This window comes from Leiobunum rupestre, chromosome 2 (assembly GCF_980474605.1).
Source record: "Leiobunum rupestre chromosome 2, qqLeiRupe1.1.hap1, whole genome shotgun sequence".
NCBI classification, from domain to species: Eukaryota; Metazoa; Arthropoda; class Arachnida; order Opiliones; family Sclerosomatidae; genus Leiobunum; species Leiobunum rupestre.
The window spans coordinates 3051395-3070381 of record NC_143385.1 but is presented as its reverse complement, the minus strand read 5'-3'; the positions used below and the strand labels follow the sequence as shown (position 1 = coordinate 3070381).

General features: G+C 34.3%; 1 protein-coding gene across 1 annotated transcript; it reads right to left on the bottom strand.

Moving 5' to 3' along the window:
- Positions 1-3032: 3032 nt before the first annotated feature.
- Positions 3033-5584, bottom strand: LOC149955526 (uncharacterized). The gene is made up of 3 exons (XM_090164539.1): positions 5338-5584; positions 4617-4974; positions 3033-3417 (listed from the first exon to the last, which is right to left on the bottom strand). The coding sequence occupies exons 1-3, from the start codon at positions 5517-5519 to the stop codon at positions 3055-3057; spliced, it is 903 nt and encodes a 300-aa protein (XP_090020665.1). The 5' UTR covers positions 5520-5584; the 3' UTR covers positions 3033-3054.
- Positions 5585-18987: the final 13403 nt, after the last annotated feature.

The following is an 18987-nucleotide window of genomic DNA, read 5'->3' as shown; positions in this document are numbered from 1 at the left end:
CAAAATCAAATTTTGTAAATCAATGGTTTTTCCAATTAAAAAATTGATGTTTTTTTATCTGAATTAATAAAGACATTTATGTAACATTGGATACTTTAGAAACTTAAGCCTGGAGAGATTTGCTATAGATACGGCAGCTTTTTCGGGTTTACTCACTGTTATTGAATCTTTCGCTAATTTCTTGTTCAACGTAGATTTCACTGCTTCCTTGAATGAGTGTTCCATTTCATGACTATTTACAGAAACCGTTATTTCTTTACAAGTTTTTTTCATCCTTGATACCCCTTTACCACTTTTTTACACTCGGAAAAACCATTGTTTAGCTTTGTGCGCTTTAAACCATTGACTTGTTAATAGTTGATTTTATAAAATGTCTTTACGCTTGACCAACTTGTTGAAATGTTGCCCTGGAATAGTTCAGCCAATGCCTAAGAATGAGTTCATAAACTCTTTAGTGGGAGAGAAAACGGATCCACAACTGAAGCGGGGAGGCAACATTTCAACAAGATGGCCAAGGTTATTTTATAAAAAGAACTATTCCGTTAAAAATGCAAATTTAGAAAGTGTCTCATCTAGAAATATCCTTTCTACAGAAGTGTCTTTTAAATCGCAAATAATAAAATCTCTGAAAGTCGTTTTGCAAATCTTTATTTGTGTTTAAGCATGAATACAATATTCTGGTTGAGCCTAAATTTACTCCAGGGTAAGCTTGTTCACATGAAAATATTTTTTAGCTAACACTGCTAAACTTTGATATTTCAATTCACGGATGTCATAGCCATAATAATTATATACATGTATAAGGGTACGATTTGGTTTTGACGTTTTTGAACTAAACCTTTTTTCACGGTAATGAAATATTTTCTGGTAGCGTAAATTAAGGAAAAGCTTAATTTAAAGAGACTAAAAATCGTGTAAATTAGGTTCAGATTTTAGAAGTCACTTTTGCTCTTATATCATGCGAGACACTTTTAATTACCTCATAATAATTGTTTGAATAATTTTAACAAATTTGGATTTTACTGTTCTTTATTTTTAAATAGCTTTGATAATTTAAATTTAATATTTTTTAACAATGACCTTTTAGTTTTATCATTTTTTGGTATTTCATAGTTTTTTTGTCATTTTCAGTTGATTTTTTTATTTCATTTCACATTAAACAATATTCACTTTAACCTGGTCTTGTTTCATTCATCCTCATCCCGTTTCACTTTAAATTGCTTCAGGGGCGTAGGAACGTTCTAGAAGTTGGAGGGGGCAAAGATAAACGAAAAGGGGTCTGGAGAATGGTTTTTAATTTTAAATGGAGTGTAGCTAATCCGAATGCATGTGTACTTGTTACTACTATGTAAATTGGCGGGAAAAGACTGAAATTTAAACACAGTTGAGGTTCTATAAACTGTATATGCTTTTAAAATGATAATTTGAGCCTTTTGAATATTTCAACTGACCAAAGGTTGGAGGGGGCAATAACATTAGTTGCCCCTCCCAGCAAAATTCTTGGGAGGGGCATTGCCCCCCTGCCCCTCCCGGTTCCTACGCCGCTGAATTGCTTATAGACACGAAATAATCTACCGCTGTCGATATCAGAGGATCAAGCAGTAAGAATTATGAACACGACCAGCCAAATGTGTGTTTTTATAAGGCCGGAAGAGTGCCAAAGCAGTCATGGTTAACCGTGCATTTAAATCAAGCAACCCAAGAGAACACAGATGAAAGAAATTGCTTAGAGATTCGTTCACAAACGCAAAAAGTATTCAAAAGAAGGCCCAAGAAAAACGGTACTGCAGAAAAGCCGGAGATACCCAAGTAAAATGCGCTTCTAAACGGTTTAATCAGGATTTTTGATACGTGCCGCCAGAAGACCGCCGGAATAGGTGAAACTATAAAGTCCAGATGGACTGAAAGGATGGTAGTCACGGTACTTTGTGGAAAGCTGTAGCGCCATCTATCCTAAGAAATACGAATTATTATTAATTTTCTTTTGCTAATGGCTGTTTTAATTTTAATCGGTTCATGTAAATTATCTAATTATTATTATTATTTATACCATCTGGTGATATAAAGGTGGAAGTTAATTAGCTTTCTGCAATATCTAGAAGGAATAAATTATTTATTTACTAGGAACACGAGTTACCGAATCGAAGTTGGCTGTGATTTGGTAGTCACGTGATTTATTTTTCCCATTTCAACAAGTTGGTTAAGACCAAATTTACTTTATAGTTTCGCCTATTACCACCAAATCAATAAACTGAATTTGCAGAAAATATACTAACGTCTGTATTTCATGCTTTTAAAAATTAACATATTGTAATAATAATTAAAAAATATTATATGCTAATTTTGTTCACCAATATCTTATAAACCTCCTCTTTAATCAAAGCTCACAGAACCTAGGAAGCCCTCCCAACAAGGACCATAAAATATATGAGGAATTTATAGGGACCCTACAAAGGGGACAGCGTTTCCAAGAGAAATTTAATTTATAGGGTATACCCATAAAGGGAACGTGGCACAAATTATCTTCTGTCTTGTTTTCCCGCGCTTTGAGACTCTTAATAAGGCCATGCAGACTTTCTTTACTACTTGTAAAATATATTTTATTTCGGGAATGAATAATTAATTTTTAAATGAATGAAAAACGTTTCATAATTAGTTGAAATAAAATTTTGTTTAAGTGTTGATTATTGTTTAAGAAAGTTACGTTCCAAGAATTTTTCCAATAAAAATAATTATTCTTCCTCATTAAGAGTTTTCAATATTAAAACATTAGGTATTTCTTGCTCAATCGTAGTACTGTTCATAATAAAACTTTGTTTTATTTGATTTTCAATAGACCACCCACTTAGCTGACAAGGCCACTGTATATAGCCTGAGAGGAAAACTATAATACTAAACAATAAGTAATATAATAATAAATATATCATTCTATCTTAAACACCTAAGTCTGTCTGACATTTTAAGTACCTAACTTAAAATATAGTACGTTCAGTTTGATATTGCATCAAGTGCTTAAAGATATTAAAATTAAATCCTAAATAGTTTTAAAGTTTATTACGAATTAAACGAGTTTTCTATAATAGTTTTCCAAGAATCATTAATTTTCGTAAGTTCCTGTACGAAGGGGGCATCGGTGGCCAGTACGGCCAATCTCCTTAGTAGCTCGTAAATGTCATCGAAGCGGCGAAATCGGTCGTCCAACAACTTCAAGGCCTGTTCCCACTTCGCCACCCTGGGACCTCCTTCGGGCAAGAAGTACACGAAGGGGATTTTGTACGTGACCAATTTCGGGTCTTCATCAGTTGGATCCTTATCTCGCAGGGACAGTTCAATGTGATCCTTCGCACCGAGAATGATAAAGAAAGCAACAACAACTCCTCCCAAATCCGCGAATGCCAGTGCATGGAAATCAAACATCTAGTAACACAGTAACGAATTTTATTTAAAAGTTAGAATTTCCAATAAATACACACTGTAATAAGTCGAATAATCACAAAAGGCAAATTAAAAATTGAATGGGCCTTTGTAATTTAAAGGAAAAGTATGTTCGATTTCTATCTGATATAACACCATCGCACCATCGCAATTCTTAAGGCTATCTTCAGAAAAGAGCACCCGCTAGCGTAACTACGCTTTCTGAGCCCACCCGCGGAACGGTATTGGTGCGCTTGTTCACCCTGGAAGGTTATAGCGGAATTATTTTTAGGAAATGCTTCTCACCTCACACTAGCGATTTTATCATTTTGGACTGATTTATCTTTGACGATTTTATAAAAACCAAAATTCTACATGCGCTAGGATGGAGTCGTGCCATTCGCGGACGTGTCATTTGCGGCAATTCAAATTTAGTGCCCTTTGCGGACAGATTTACGGTGCTTTAGAGATAAGTGCCATTTCCGGACAAAAATAAATATTAAAATTATAATTAAAGACCGAGATAATATTTATTTATTGTATATAGATACAATCAATACTATTAAATGTCACTTTTTTCAGCTAGTTCTTTGAGACATTTGATAAGTCTGTAGGCGTTGGGATGAGCTTTTGCCACTATTTCGTTCAATTTTTTGTTCCACCCTTGGACGGAATTATTTGTTCTATGAAACAATCCATATTTCAGGTGTTATTGTTGGGTTTTCAAGCCACTGACTCACAAAGTAATTGTAAATCTCAATTAACTTTGAAAGGTGTGGAGTGTCCTCTTGCAGTGTGAGCCATCCATCAATCACTCTTTCTAACGGAATATGAGCTAATGCAGCACACATTCTCACGTGCATTCGGATTTTTTTTTATATATATATATATATACATACATAAACTCGCTCATAGTAAAATAAAAAAGTCGAAACTTTAATAAAAGAGATAACTTGATCGAATTATGAATAAAAAACGTGTTTCAAATAAAATAATTAGATATATTAAGTAAAATGACATCTCTTATATATGACAATTTGTTATTTTTTATTTTTTGTCCGCAAACGGCACGAAAATTGACTTGTCCGCAAATGGCACGAAAACTGACTTATCCGCAAATGGCACGAAAATTGACTTGTCCGCAAATGGCACTAACCCCGCTAGGATACATTAATTTCGGTCTTTAAGACAATGTAACTTACTCGGTTGCGTTTTTCAATTTGAAGGACATTTTGCAACTTTTTCCCAACAAAGAACCATCTGTGTTCCATACTACTATCCGGAGATTTCGTGGCATCGTATGTCTCGGTTAGCCAATAAACGTAATTTTCGTTAAAATATTTGAATTCGTATAATTTCACGCCTCTTTTGCTCATGATTTGAAATCTTCCGGTGTTGGGAGCCTCACCGTCTTTCATGATGACGACCGGAAAATCAATCAAGAATCCAGGGTCGAAAATTATGAAGCCTTGGCGCCTTTGACTTTCTAGCGTAAATTTCATTGCAAGACCACAATGGGCTTTCAAACAATCCGTTTCTTGGGCTAGTTCTTTGTGATATCTAAAACGGGAAGGATCTTATCACTTTGAAAACCACGTGGTAAAACATTTTAAGATAATAAAATTATTTACTTTAAATCAATGTTACTACTGTTTCTATTTGTTAGAGTTACAGTAACATTCATCAAAAAAGTTATCATTTAATGTTTCATGACGAAATTTATTTTGAAATTAGGCTATTTGTAAAGACGAATTTTCAAACTAGATAATTGTTTTGGATCTAGCCCTACTGTATGCGTCTACGCATGCTAAGTTAAAAATTAATCGATAATTTAAGCCCAAGTCACGTAGATCTAAAAACAAGTTGTTTATTACAAATGGCTTTAAAAACTTCCTAATCAAAAATTTACTATTTATTTTTTACCTAGTTGGGATATCATTTGCCAAATATGGGTTACAAGTGCCGAAATGGAGATAGCTCTGCAGATCCGGATATTCGCCTCGAGTGTGTTTGAGGAGTTTCCTTCTAAGATAAAGAGCCTTTCCGATGCAATTCTGGCTGTCTCTTCGAATGGTGGGTTGATGGACAGTCTCGAAGAAATTCATTAAATCCAAGTCTTGCTCTTTGAATTCTTCGTAAAATCGCACGAAAGACGACACAGAGTTGTACGGATCCCTGTTCATGTACGTGACCATAATCCTACTTATTTCACTAATGAACTTTTGGAAATGTGAGCGGAAGGGGAAATGCAGAACCAAGATGAGATCGCTGCTCCACATTTGGTCCGGTCCGAAGGTTACATCGCCCGTCACTTCGCGTTCCATCTTCAACAGCGAGACGTAATGACCCTGGAAAAGAAAAAGAGATATTTTTTCCTTTTTCCCAAAACAAATAAAGGGAATATTGTCTTCAGATTTGGATTTCAAACACGAAAATCTCACTTTTCTGCCACTCGCGGTGCTGACGTATACTATTTGCAACAGTGGTGCCCAATTTTCCTACGTAAAAGATCGCCGTTTTGAAGGTCGACATCACTATTTTAAAGGTTGAAATAGCCCAGTTTTTAGAACTTTTTCGTAAGTCTTTAGTGCATTTTCCAGGTTAACAATTAAAAGGTTGAGATCATCATTTTGAAGATTGAGATCTCCAGTTTCAAAGGTTGAAATCACCAATATCAAGGTCGAAATCGCTAATGGTGTTCCGTGTTGTATACAGGGGGTTTCAAAAGGTAATGCAAAAATTTTAAAGCGTTGAAGGGGGTGAGTTGAGAAATATGGCTGTTTTTCCCCATTTTCCTACGATGAGTTAAAAGCACCAGAGAGCTTCAAAGTATGGTCTACTAGTCCCTGGAATTAGGCTGTAACAAGCACCAGGATGCACCTGCTCAGGTACCTTTCCTGGTAGAGACGTTCAGCAGCCAAAGCATTGTCATCCGCTAGTCCATACACGAAATGAATACCCGCCAGTTCTTCCGAAGTTAACTCCATTGTTGCAGTTTGAAAGTGATGAGAAATCGCGGTCCGTCACCACTTTAAATACTGATTCTGCTTAAGTTTATTTTTTACGCTGGTTACCTCGATTTGTTTACAAAGTCCTTTTTCACCTATCACACGAACCCAAACCTTAATGTTAGCATTTCCCTGCTGTTTGCTTTTGTGCTTGTTGCAGCCTACTTCCAGGGGCTAGTAGGGCAGACTTTGAAGCTCTCTAGCGCTCTTTTAACTAATCGTCGGAAAATGGGGAAAAAACAGGCATACGTCTCAACTCACCCTCCTTAAAATTTTTGCATAAGCCTTTGAAACACCCGATACCATTTGCGGAACTGAAAACTCTGACAACGCTTTTACTTTTCGAAAATATTATCTTGAAAACATCATAAAACAAAACGGGTATCAGCAGGACGTTAGTGGCAAATTAATACATTAAATTAAGGACTGTCAGAAAAATGTAAATGCAATGAATTAGGGTTCAAGGCTTGCACGATTTTTTTTTAATATTTTTCCATACATTTATTCAACCAAATTATACATCTAAAAATATGTAATAAAACTGTACACTTACCAATAAACAAATTTTATCTATAATTCTCGATTTTCTCCTATGTCGCTAGAAACTGCTGGCGTTGATATTGAAAAAGGTTAAAGCCCTATTACAACGTCAGCATTGCTTTTTCTATACCTCAATGTTTGATTGGTCTTTAAATAAGATACCGGGTTGGTTTTGCACTCGTTGTTAGCGCCTCAGTATGTACTTTACCCATAGCTTCTATCCGCTTAGAAATTAAACACCTTGCCCAAATAAATTTAAACGTAATTAAGTGTTAAAGTGGCAAACATATTTATTAATTGTTGCGGAAACCTACATTTCGTTTTGTCCATGTAGGAATAAGCGAAATAAAAGCTGTTCTAAAACGATGAAAAATCCATCGTTGATAAAGATATATAATCCACTGAAGGACTTGATTAGAGACCAAACTCGGTCAAGGACCCCAAAATTTATCGGCGTTCTACTACTTGTTGGATTCGAAATCTGACGTACAGCTCTTTTCAAAGGCGGCCTAATAATTCAAAAGTATTAAACAACAATGTACAATTGAATCTTTAATCCCAAACAGTAAGTAAGATTTGTTCCTGGATTTTGGGTTTTAAAATATTTTCATTAAATATTCAAGCTTAGAACAGTTATTGAAGGTAAGACAAAAAAATGTTTTAACGAAAAGAAAAAATAACATCACAAAAATTGTTGAGTCAAGTTTTAATTAATAGAAAACCTGTTTATTAAGGAACTACTTGAAATCGATTCAAAACGTTTTCTACCACTTACGTGCCAACGTAGCTTAAGTTAATTGAGAACAGAGGACACTGCAGAGGGACTCCATTGAGTGAACTGAATACATTTTTACGAAGAAGTCAATTACATCGCATCATCTTCAATTAATTGTATATCTTAGATAGAGTCTTTGAGTCTATAAGATTATATAATTGATAAAAGTTAGGTAATTATTACACCCACATTTATTTAGAAAGTAAGCACGTAGCCCAAGTCCCGCCGAAAACACTGTGACTCCTACCCTAGCGCCAGGGATGCTTAGCGGATAGCTCTATAATTACAGTACGCAGCCAGAGGCGGATAAAGGGAATGGGAGGTTTCGCAACTGCTTTACCACACTGGAAAACACAAACATCGATGATGAATTAAATATTATTATTATTGTTTTTTAGAATCTCCACACATTCTTAAAGTTTTATGGAAATTAAATTTTATTTTGATTTAGTGATAACTGCACTTCATTCTTAAATATTTTCCGGAAAAATACTATTGGCTACAGATTCCCTTCTAGCAACATGGCAACCACGTGAGTCTTTTTAATGAAAATGGAGATAAAGTTTTTCCGCGTCAGGTTGAAAATGAAACGAAAATATATTTGGCAATGAAATGTTATCTAAGTTAATGATACGATATTTGTATGATGTTGGTAACACTGTTGCGATTAAGAAACCTTTAAATCGGAGAAAAGAAAAAGCCAGTGCAATGGCGGCTCCAGTAACCAACTTACGAGTCTTCATTTTTAAATAAGCTGTGAAAATGTATAAGCTTAATAGAAACTGCGATTTCTTTCTCGTTGAATCAAGAACATTCGGGTTTCAAGTTTTATCATAAGATTGTCTTACTTTAATTACATAATACCGTCAGTATGGCTGGAATTTTAGTAATACTATTGTAAAACGTATCTGAGATCTTGTAGGAGGTACAGGCTGTACACACAAAGATACGTCTACACTCCTATATACAGATTTATTCTATACGTTTTAGGAAGCTGGTTAAACCTCTCTATTACTGCGTATAAGCCATATTTTTAAATCGACCATATTCCTATTTACGCCAAGCGGTGAAAAGGGGGAAGCTCATCGGGGGACAATGGAGTTTTTGTGCGGGCCTAATAGGTTCAATGGGCTCTGACCGATTATTGAGTAGTCTCTGATCGTAGATTGTTAAAATGGCGGCGTAGTTACACTCGGCATTTGTTTTGACAGTTTTTTCGACTGCTTCCATTACGAATGTTTGTCGTACGATAAAGATAAGTTATATATTTTATTCTTTTATACTTGCACTTTATTTGGAAAAAATTATAGAGTAAAATTCGATTTCTATCGTTTTTCCCCCGGGATTTTTCCCCTAAGCCTTTGCTTATAATGCATGAAATAGAATTATTAAAGCCACTATAAAACCCTTTTCGTTTTATTCAAAATCGCACATCAAGTTTTTTTTTAAACTAAGCTGTTTTGGGCTTAAGATCTTTGAAATATTTAAATCTTAAGATATTTTGCTGAATAGTTAAAGTATGCTCTGTAACAAAATTATTAAATTTATTTCAGTTTCTAAGTGATGATGATGTTAGGATGAAATGGGCAAAAGCTGTTAAAAAACAGTCTTATGATATAAAGAACTACGAAATAGTTTGTTTGATACATTTTGAAGAAAACTCGTGTTTGAGATCATTTGGTGTTGGAAAGATACCCATTCTGAAACACTATGCTACGCTACCGATATTTCCCTGGTCAACTGAAAATACTGAAACTGAGCAACATTCAGACCACGCTTATTCTCTGGCAGCCGAACACTACAGCAAAGCTTTGAAAGAACATTCTTATGTTTATACTAGCATGACCGATAAGTATATTTTACAAACAGGCAGTAATGATGATCAGGAAACATTTCTATCAAGGACTTGTAAAATCCCATCCCACAAGCTGAAGAACCAATTATTGATTCCCAATATGCCATTAAGTAGTATTGGATCTGACTATAGTACTATATCACTGGCAACTTAAAGTACCAATTTGTTTTTCAAACTGAGGCAAAAAGGGGAAATTGACTTAAAATAAATTTCTATGCAGCGATAAAACAATTACATTTTATACTGGATTTCCATCCTATGAAAAATTTTGTGCTTTCTACCAATTTTTGTTGCCCGAGGCAGCCTCCGTATCATACATTGGCCAGGAGGGTAAAACTAAAAAAGTGCTTGATGAGAACTCCTATGGAGAAATTTTTCATTCTAATAGTGCACATCTGTAAAGTTATTATTAAAGTAAATATACATTTGGAAAACTAAATATTTTATTTTGCTTCATTTTGTACATAGTATCACAATATTTGAAAATAGAAAAACAATCGAAACTTAAATTCTGATTTCTCAAAAATTTTTAAATATCTCTCTACCACATTAGCTTTTTAATAAAATATGTATTGTGCAAAACACCAGTTGTTGTATGGCTACATTATCACGCTTCTGCTTATTTCATTCTAACATCTTCATCAGTTGGAAACTGAAAGAAATAATGATTTTGTGGACTGTTCCCTGGTGTCGCTATGACATCCTACCACACAGCATACTTTAACCATTCTGCAACATTGCAAAATACCTTAGACTTAAATATTAAAAGATCTTAAGCCAAAAACAGTTAAGTTTAAAAAAATCTAAGTTTGCATTTTTTTATAATAATAGTAGTCCTATTATTAATCCAAGCTTAAATAACCCTATAGTTCATGCAATATTTGCCTAGGCTTAAGGAAAATACCTTTGGGGGAAAACGATAGAAATCGAATTTCACCCTAGAATCTTATTCCAAGTAAAGTGCAAGTATAAAAGAATAAAATAAATAACTTATCTTTATCGTACGACAAAAATTTGTAATGAAAACTGTCAAAACAAACGTCGAGTGTAACTACGCCGCCATTTTAACAATCTACGATCAGAGACTACTCAATAATCGGTCAGAGCCCTCTGAACCTATTAGGCCCGCACAAAAACTCCATTGTCCCCCGATGAGCTTCCCCCTTTTCACCGCTTGGCGTAAATAGGAATATGGTCGATTGATAACGGTATAAAAGCGCCTGACAAATTTAAACTAAACGGCAAAATACGCTGGCTACACCAATGTTTAAAACTGTTAACAAATTAAAATGTATTTTTGTTAGGGATAAAAATTATTTTATCATTGTCAAAAAAAACAATAACTTAATTCAAACGACCAGCAGAAAAAAGCGGCCTCCAAATTCAAGATTTTGAACAGGGCGGTAACTTAAGTATCCCGTTTAATCATAACCATTTTCGGGGTGCTAAATTCTTCCAGTGTGCATGGGGGCGTTTTTAACGCCAATAATTTTTAACATCTTGTTTACATTAAATTTTTTTGTTTGTGTGTTCCTTTAGCAAAACTCTGGGCAGCACATTAGTTGGTTTGCTTAATTTTTTAATGAAGCAAAGTACCCGACTACTCAATACTGTGTTTGGGAATAGTGCAGCCAGACTACGTTTAAGGCTTACTATTTCTTCTTTGTAATTTCAACGATAATACATACTTATTGTCCATGGAAGCATTTCGTCATCTTGTCAGTAGGGGACAACGACCTTTTTCTCCTTGAACTCTGTATAAAATCGACCACTTATTTTAGGATTTTAACGCTAGTAATTATTGTATCTGAGGCCAAGATCGCAAACGCTGTATTTGGAACTCTGTTACTCTCTCGTAATTTAAATTTTTACATCAGAATAAAGAAGTCTTTAAGTGTACTCTGCCTTGTTAATTAAACCAATTATAAACGTTCTCAATCCAGAAAGAAAACAATTAATACAATAAAACTGTGTGTAAAATTAATATGCGATATATTTAAGAGCATATTTATATAATGAAATGAAATGAAAAAGTGGGCAAATGTGCATTAAAACAATACAGGGTTGTATCAGCAAAGTTAACACACAGTTTATACAAAGTACTTGATATTAGAAAAGGTTGAACATTTTTCCAAAACGATATAGTTTTCAAAATTGTACCTGTTGCTTGTGGCAGATGAAACACATTGAAAATGTAAAATTTCAAAGAAATTTATACAACTTTGAGGGTATTATGAGTCTATATAAATGAACAGCTTAATATCCGATTTGCTTAAAATTGCCAATTTGAAATTATAAATATCTATTTCTTTACTAAATTTATTTACAGAGTTCAGTGCTCTGTTAATTGGAACGAATGGTGGAAAGGGTATTTAATCCAATGTCTTTAAGTATATTATTCTAATTAAATCTGATTTTTTTTCGAAAAAGAAATAATATAGTTGGTCTTCAAATTTTTATTGAAATTTTCCGATGTTTAGTACTATTTAAAAGGCTTATTACTTGAAAATAATTAAAATGTTGAAAGGTTTTGAAACACGCGATTTCTAAACGTGAATCGTAAAACGAACGATTTAGCTGAACAATTGCCGACCAGTGGAGCACCTGATAGATTTCACTGCAATTTGTTTTCAAGTTAGATACAACATTTAAGCCATGTTCACACTAGACACTTTGGAAACGTTGTAAAACGGTTTCGAAAAATAAAATTCGGAAATTTTGGTGATGCAGTGGACAACAAAAATTTTCAATTTGATCTTTCGAAACGTTTTTAAAACATTTCCAAAGTGACTAGTGTGAACGCGGCTTTATCTTTGTTTACAGAACTGAAATTTAAAGCGTATTAAAATCGACGCCAAAGTTAAATAAAGTTGGTAGGCAGAAGCCGTTCTCTCACAATACAGTTAATCATTCATACCTCTATAAACATCGAAAGGTAATTTAGGAGACCGTCAATAGCCTATTATAGAGTTAATCTTACGCTTGTGGTCTGGAAAATATACTAGATTTTAAAAATAATTCCCGAAACATATGTTTGAGAAAAATAATTCACAGAAATGTCGCTATTTTGTTTGCGGAACACATTGTGTCGAAGGAATATCTCGTTCAAATACCGTTTAATTTGTCTTTGTTATTGGTAAGTCATTCAAACAACGTATTAAAATGGCACTTCTACTATTTAGAAGCTTGAAATAAAATTCTGGCATGATCATAATCAGGTAGGCTAATACCCAAGGCACAAACAAAATTTGAGGTTAAATAGCACCAGTTTAGGCCCAAGTGATCTAGCGACGTTTTATGCCTTTAATTCCGGTGACCGGTGTACAATGCGTAGGAGGGTGGTAGTAAGCCCTTTATGACACGTGAGCCAACAGTGATGCAAGATTTACAATTTTTTTCATTATAATTAGTTATGCAAGCGAATTGTCTTGTATAACTAATCAACTGAAAATAGTAAACAAGATTTTAAACAATAGAAGAATTTTTGGTTAATATAATATTTATTTTTAATAATAATTTATGTACATATTGAGGTTAATGTTAGGCCTTTATTTGTACCCTTGTGAACTTGTTGAGGTTAATGGTAATAGTGATTGTGCTTGAGAGATCAGTTAGCTCGCGTGGAATGAATGAAGGGTATGTCGCCACACTCCTACACAGAAATCCAAGCCACCTGAATTAATGTTATTAAAAGTCACTAGATGACTGCGGTCTATGGTGGTGTTTGGGTTGATTATAATTATAATTATTTCTCCATTTAAATTATGAATGTTTATAGGAAATGTCTTGGGGCATTTAGTCTGTGGTGCACCCAGGACTTGTTTCTGGGGGGGGGGGGGGTCGATGAGTCTCAAAACAGTTTTAGCTACAGTTTGTAATGATAAGCAAAAAACGTTTTATGAAGGCTTCGGTCATTTTTATTTTCTTCTTCTTCCGGCGGGGGGGGGGGGGGACATTTACTAACCATAAACTTAATTAACTTTTTATTTCCTAATATTTGACCATTACTTACTAATTTTAATTCAGTTTAATGATAAATTTTTGGTTCAGCACCTCCAATAAATGTGTAATTTATTTTTTTAAATTTCCGGATTTCGAGGTGGATCGCAGCAAGATTCCTCAGAATGTTTCACCTAAAATTGTCTTGGCCAACTGATTCGTAGTTTGTCCCTAAGTCTAACGAATTTATTTTCCAAAGAACCATAAAGCCTCTTTCTTATTCAGAATGTATTTCTTTTCAGAAACAATAATTACATAATTCTTTTATGTCTAATTACAGGAAACTTTATATGTATACACTATGAATGTCTAAAGATACATTGGCACCTGACAGCGAAAGCAGCTCGAGAAACAGGCGGGGCTTAAACTGCGTCGACTGGCTGATGTTGCACGTTTCTTCAAATTCACTGGCTTGCTGCCATCACTAACTATTCTAAACAAGGCCTAGTGCCGACTATGAGCCGAGTCTAGCTTAACAAGTCGCGAGCGAAATATCCGGCTGTAAATCAGGCCCGTTGAGAATCATCAATACCAAATTAGTCTTCCTTAAAGGGCAACGCAAGCTCTGTGGCAAAATAAAGAAAAAGTAACGTGCTTCTTAACCCCCTACACCCCCCCCCTCGGTACTGGCGAGACCACGCAGAGTTTACCGTAAATTTCGCACTTTGCATACATATTCACACAAATGCCAGCTCACTTGCGTTGCCCTTTCAAGATTCAAAGTGTATATACAGTTGGATGCTAATACATTTGATCTAGCCGGAAGACTAGAAGACCACTGAACGGAAATGGACACTCACCAAAATTTGACAATAAATTATCCCGCAGAGAACATTAGGGAAACCGTGAACGTAAGAACATATTTCAAGAAATATTCAATAAAATTAAATATTTTTAAGTAACATACATGTACGTCAGTTAATTTTGAAAACTTACGGGTTGGCTTACTCCCTACAATGCAAGGCCAAGGAATTATGTGTGTTTTGAGGTTCAATACCTCGAAAATTTAGAAAAAATACATTACCGAAATGCCAAAACATAATTCGCAATGAGTGTTAATACCCATCTTAATTGATTGCATTCTTTCACCTTTTAGGGCTACATGGTTTACGTTGACCAAGTTCAGGCGAAGAATGTCGATGTCTACCTTGAACCGCAACCATTAATTATGAGAAGTGTTCTCCAAAATCTTCCTAATGTCACGTAATTTTAAAGCCTTTAATATGTACTGATTAAATAACTTTCATACGACCTAAAGATTATTAGTATTCTAAAACAGAAAATTTAGTTAACAATAATAAATAAATAGGCTAAACAGATTTAAAAATTAATGAAAAATAAAAATTCAAAAAGGTAAAAACAAACAATATTTTAAGAACAATTTGTTTAGTTAACTTGACAGTAAAGGTTTTGTGTCATTATACTAGGGCAAGGGTGATGGAGATTTTTACCTTCAAAATATCTAACTATAGTGTTTTCGACATTGAGAAGACCTTTTGAATGGTGATATCGGTGACCTTTTTGATCGCAAATTTTGTCATCCCTGTACTAGGAACATGAAAATGCCTTTGTCTGCTAGTTATTGACCAAAACTTTCTTGACGCTTTAACTGTTGTAATATATTTTTTTAATAAAAGTTCTTGAGTCGTTTCCCAAAAGCCAGTTAATCAATATATGGAAACAGAAACTTAAAATTCATTCTCGGTCAAAAATTAGTGCGGTAGATTCAACTAAATGTTAAATTCTAGTTACTTTCAGACTCCGTGGCCTTCCGGTTCGTTCCTGGGATAATAAAACGGAACGTCTGCTTTCTGGAGTAGGTATCATAAAAGATCTTCATTCCAATCGCAAACTACAAATTGTTTACAGTAATGAAAATAGTAAAAGAAAGGTCCAAATTATTTGTTTATGTTTAACGTAATTGAAGTACGCCTCATAGTTTATTATTAACTAATTTTATCTTTATTCGTAAGCTTATATCGTCGCGGTTAAGTTAAGATTGTTATCCAGGATGTGCAATAAAAAACAATGCAGGGCTATAATATTTAAAAATAATTCTTTGCTAAGAAGGTAAAACTTAGTAAGCATTTTTCTTTGAGTTCCGGCGAATTAGATTTGACTGAAAACCAAATATTTCTCGAGATAATTTAACAATGACCTTGTCCAAAGTCATTGAATATTTTGTTTCGTATAAAGTTAGGATATAAAGGAACTAGTGATGCAACAATGAGACTGCAACGTAACTGTAGTGGGGCTACAAAGTGTCTGGAAAGAAACTGTCATGGGGCTACGAAGTAACCTTTCTGAGACTACAATGTGACTGCAAAGTAACTGTAGGGGTGTACTAAGTAACAGTTGTGGGGCAACAATATGACTTCAAAGTATCTGTAATGGGGGTACCAAGTAACTGTAGTGGGGTAGCAAAATGACTGCCAAGTAACTATAGTGGGGGGTACCAAGTAACTGTAGTGGGGTAGCAAAATGACTGCCAAGTAACTATAGTGGGGGGTACCAAGTAACTGTAGTGCGGCAGCAATGTAACTGCAAATTAACTGTAGGGGGGTACCAAGTAACTGTAGTGGGGCAGCAAAATGACTGTTAAGTAACTATAGTGGGGGGTACCAAGTAACTGTAGTGTGTCAGCAAAATGACTGTTAAGTAACTATAGTGGGGGGTACCAAGTAACTGTAGTGTGGCAGCAATGTAACTGCAAAGTAATTGTAGGGGGGTACCAAGTAACTGTAGTGGGGCAGTAAAATGACTGCAAAGTAACTATAGTGGGGGGTACTAAGTAACTGTAGGGGAGGTACTAAGTAAGTGTAGTGCGGCAGCAATGTAACTGCAAAGTAACTTTAGGGGGGTACCAAGTAATTGTAGAGGGGCTACGAAGTCCAAATGCAGCCTTTATATTTTTTTATGGGTTTCTTCCATAAATATTTGAAGGTATCAAATTTCAATTATTGACTCGAGTAGATTCTGGAGATTCATTTAAACGTTTAAGAATTTAAATGTATTTCAGTTGCTTCAATAAGAACTTACAAAGCTTTAAACTCTCAAGAATAATATAATTAAGAACAAATGCTTATGAAAAATCGTTCCGTAGGTCATAAATTTGTACACGGATGAATCGAACACGTACAAGTTGGAAGAGGAAGTGAAAATTATGCACGTTAGCCCGTCCTACGATTCGATTACTTTCCACGTGTATAGTTGCTTGGACGGAGAAGGAGTCATGGAACAGGTTTTGTTGCCAGACAGAGCATTGGGCCTTATGAATTTGCAACTACTCTCAGTCTCGGTCGTTCTGATGTCAATTATCACAACAATTTCATACAGCAGAATTTTCACAGCCAGTCGGGGATTTAACGTACTTTACGGCATCGCAGACAGTTTATTCTTCTACTTCTCGCATATTCTTCAAAATCGTTTAAGTATTTTTAAAACTTATGATTCGATTTACTTTTAATTGGAAATAGATGATGTATAGTATGTTAATAAGAACATAGGTAACATAAGAAAAACCAGTATGGAAATTAAAGAAAAATATCGCTAAAGCTCATGATTTCAAAGCTATTGCGTAATCACAGATTAGTTCGGCATAGATCCTCCTAGTGTCTAAATATGCAAAAGGTGAATTACCTTGCTACCACGGACTAAAATATACTAATCAGCTCGTTTGCAGGTCCAATTCGGATCTGGGCGAGTTCCATCATAATGGTTATTATGTTACTTATGATAATAATAAGCTATGTTTATCAGCTGTATTTTAATAGTCCGGAGGCCATCTTTAACAGCAATACTGGGGAATTTAAACTGCGTGGTAAAGTTGAGGCTAACTTTGCCACAAGTAACCACACCCACTATTACTTTAAATCCTGTGATGCGAGTGTTTTTGGAAAAGGGAAAATTAAGAATAACTCTCAAACTAAAGTGCACTGAGAAAAAAAAATCTTGTTAAATTTACAGGAATCTCTTGGACTCCGGTGAAGCCAAGAGGGTCCCGTAAATTTTACAAGTTATGATGTTATCTGATAATCCAAATTCGTAGGTGTAAATTTTACTGACAATATATTTGTCAATTTAACAAGACCTGGCTTGAATTTTTAATTATAAATCCTGTTAATATAACAATCTAGATTATGTAAAATATACAGGTTGGCGGTAAAATTTATATATTACCATTTATTAAAATCTCAACTATCTTGAAGTAGTTTTTACAAGAGGATCAATAATACTAATGTGAACAGAAACTAATTTTTACGGTTCCCCATGTAAAATGTACATTAGTTATTATGGTTAAATTTACACGGTTAAATTATATTAATGACATTTACGCTTTATAAAATAGGTCTTGCGAAACTATTTAAATTATCGTTGAAAAAGTCAATTTTACTGACCATATATTTGTCGATTTAACAAGACCTTCTTGTATTTTTAATTATAAATCCTGTTAATATAACAATCTAGATAATGTAAAATATACTGGTATATTTTACCATCTATTCAAGTACTTTTTACGAAAGGATCAGTACAACTAAAATTGAAGTAACATAATTTTACGGTTCCTCGCTTAAAATTTACACCAAAGACTATATAAATTCTTACCTAGACTGGTTTGTTCTATGGGGAATAAGTTCATGGTCTTTTTTCAAGCATCAGCGCCATCTAGACGTGGTGGCGGGTACTTATCATAAAAAAACGGCACAGCCGCACAGCGCGGGTGGTGTGATTCGATCATTTTAACGTGTGGAATTTTTCCGTTGCGCTCCTTTGTGTGTTTAGAATTCAAACTTTTTAAATTTATTTGTATTAAGTTTACGCGTCTTTTAAGTTTTAATGGATCGTGAAGGCTTTGACTCTAGTTTTATTGCGCTTTTGTTAATTGCAGAAATGCTAGAAAAAAAAACGAAAGCTTTTTCGTTTTTTAGGTTCCCCAAAGATGAACAAAAGTAAGCTTGAAAAAAAACCTTTTCACACACGCCAAAAAGTTAAAATAATATAGTTACTTTACAGATGCAAGCTTTGGGTTTCTAATGCTGGTCGAAATGATCTAAGTGAGAAGACTGTGGACATGCTAAATAAGTCTTATACAGTTTGTGCACTACATTTTACATCAAATTGTTTCATGAATGCGACTAAAAATCAGCTAGTTCGGAATGCAATTCCTACATTAAAAACTGATGAATTGGAAGGAGTTTCCAATTCAATTTGTTCTGATGGTGAAATTTAAAATTAATTTATTGTTATTATTAAAGCTACGAAACTTAATAAAAATTTCATTTCACAGCTAGAAAAATTCAACCTACATCAAATGAACAAATCAACTTGGAAAATATCTTATCTTCATCACATGACAATTTGACAGGTATATTTCTTGAAAATTAAGAAAAAAATTG

What these genes read in the sequence shown, in the direction of transcription:
- LOC149955526 (XM_090164539.1), bottom strand. Translation starts at nt 5,519, where the DNA reads ATGAATTTCTTCGAGACTGTCCATCAACCCACCATTCGAAGAGACAGC. An exon ending in GCAAATGATATCCCAACTAG is followed by an intron (nt 4,975 to 5,337) that starts GTAAAAAATAAA and finishes TTCCCGTTTTAG; the next exon opens with ATATCACAAAGAACTAGCCC. An exon ending in AAATTGAAAAACGCAACCGA is followed by an intron (nt 3,418 to 4,616) that starts GTAAGTTACATT and finishes CTGTGTTACTAG; the next exon opens with ATGTTTGATTTCCATGCACT.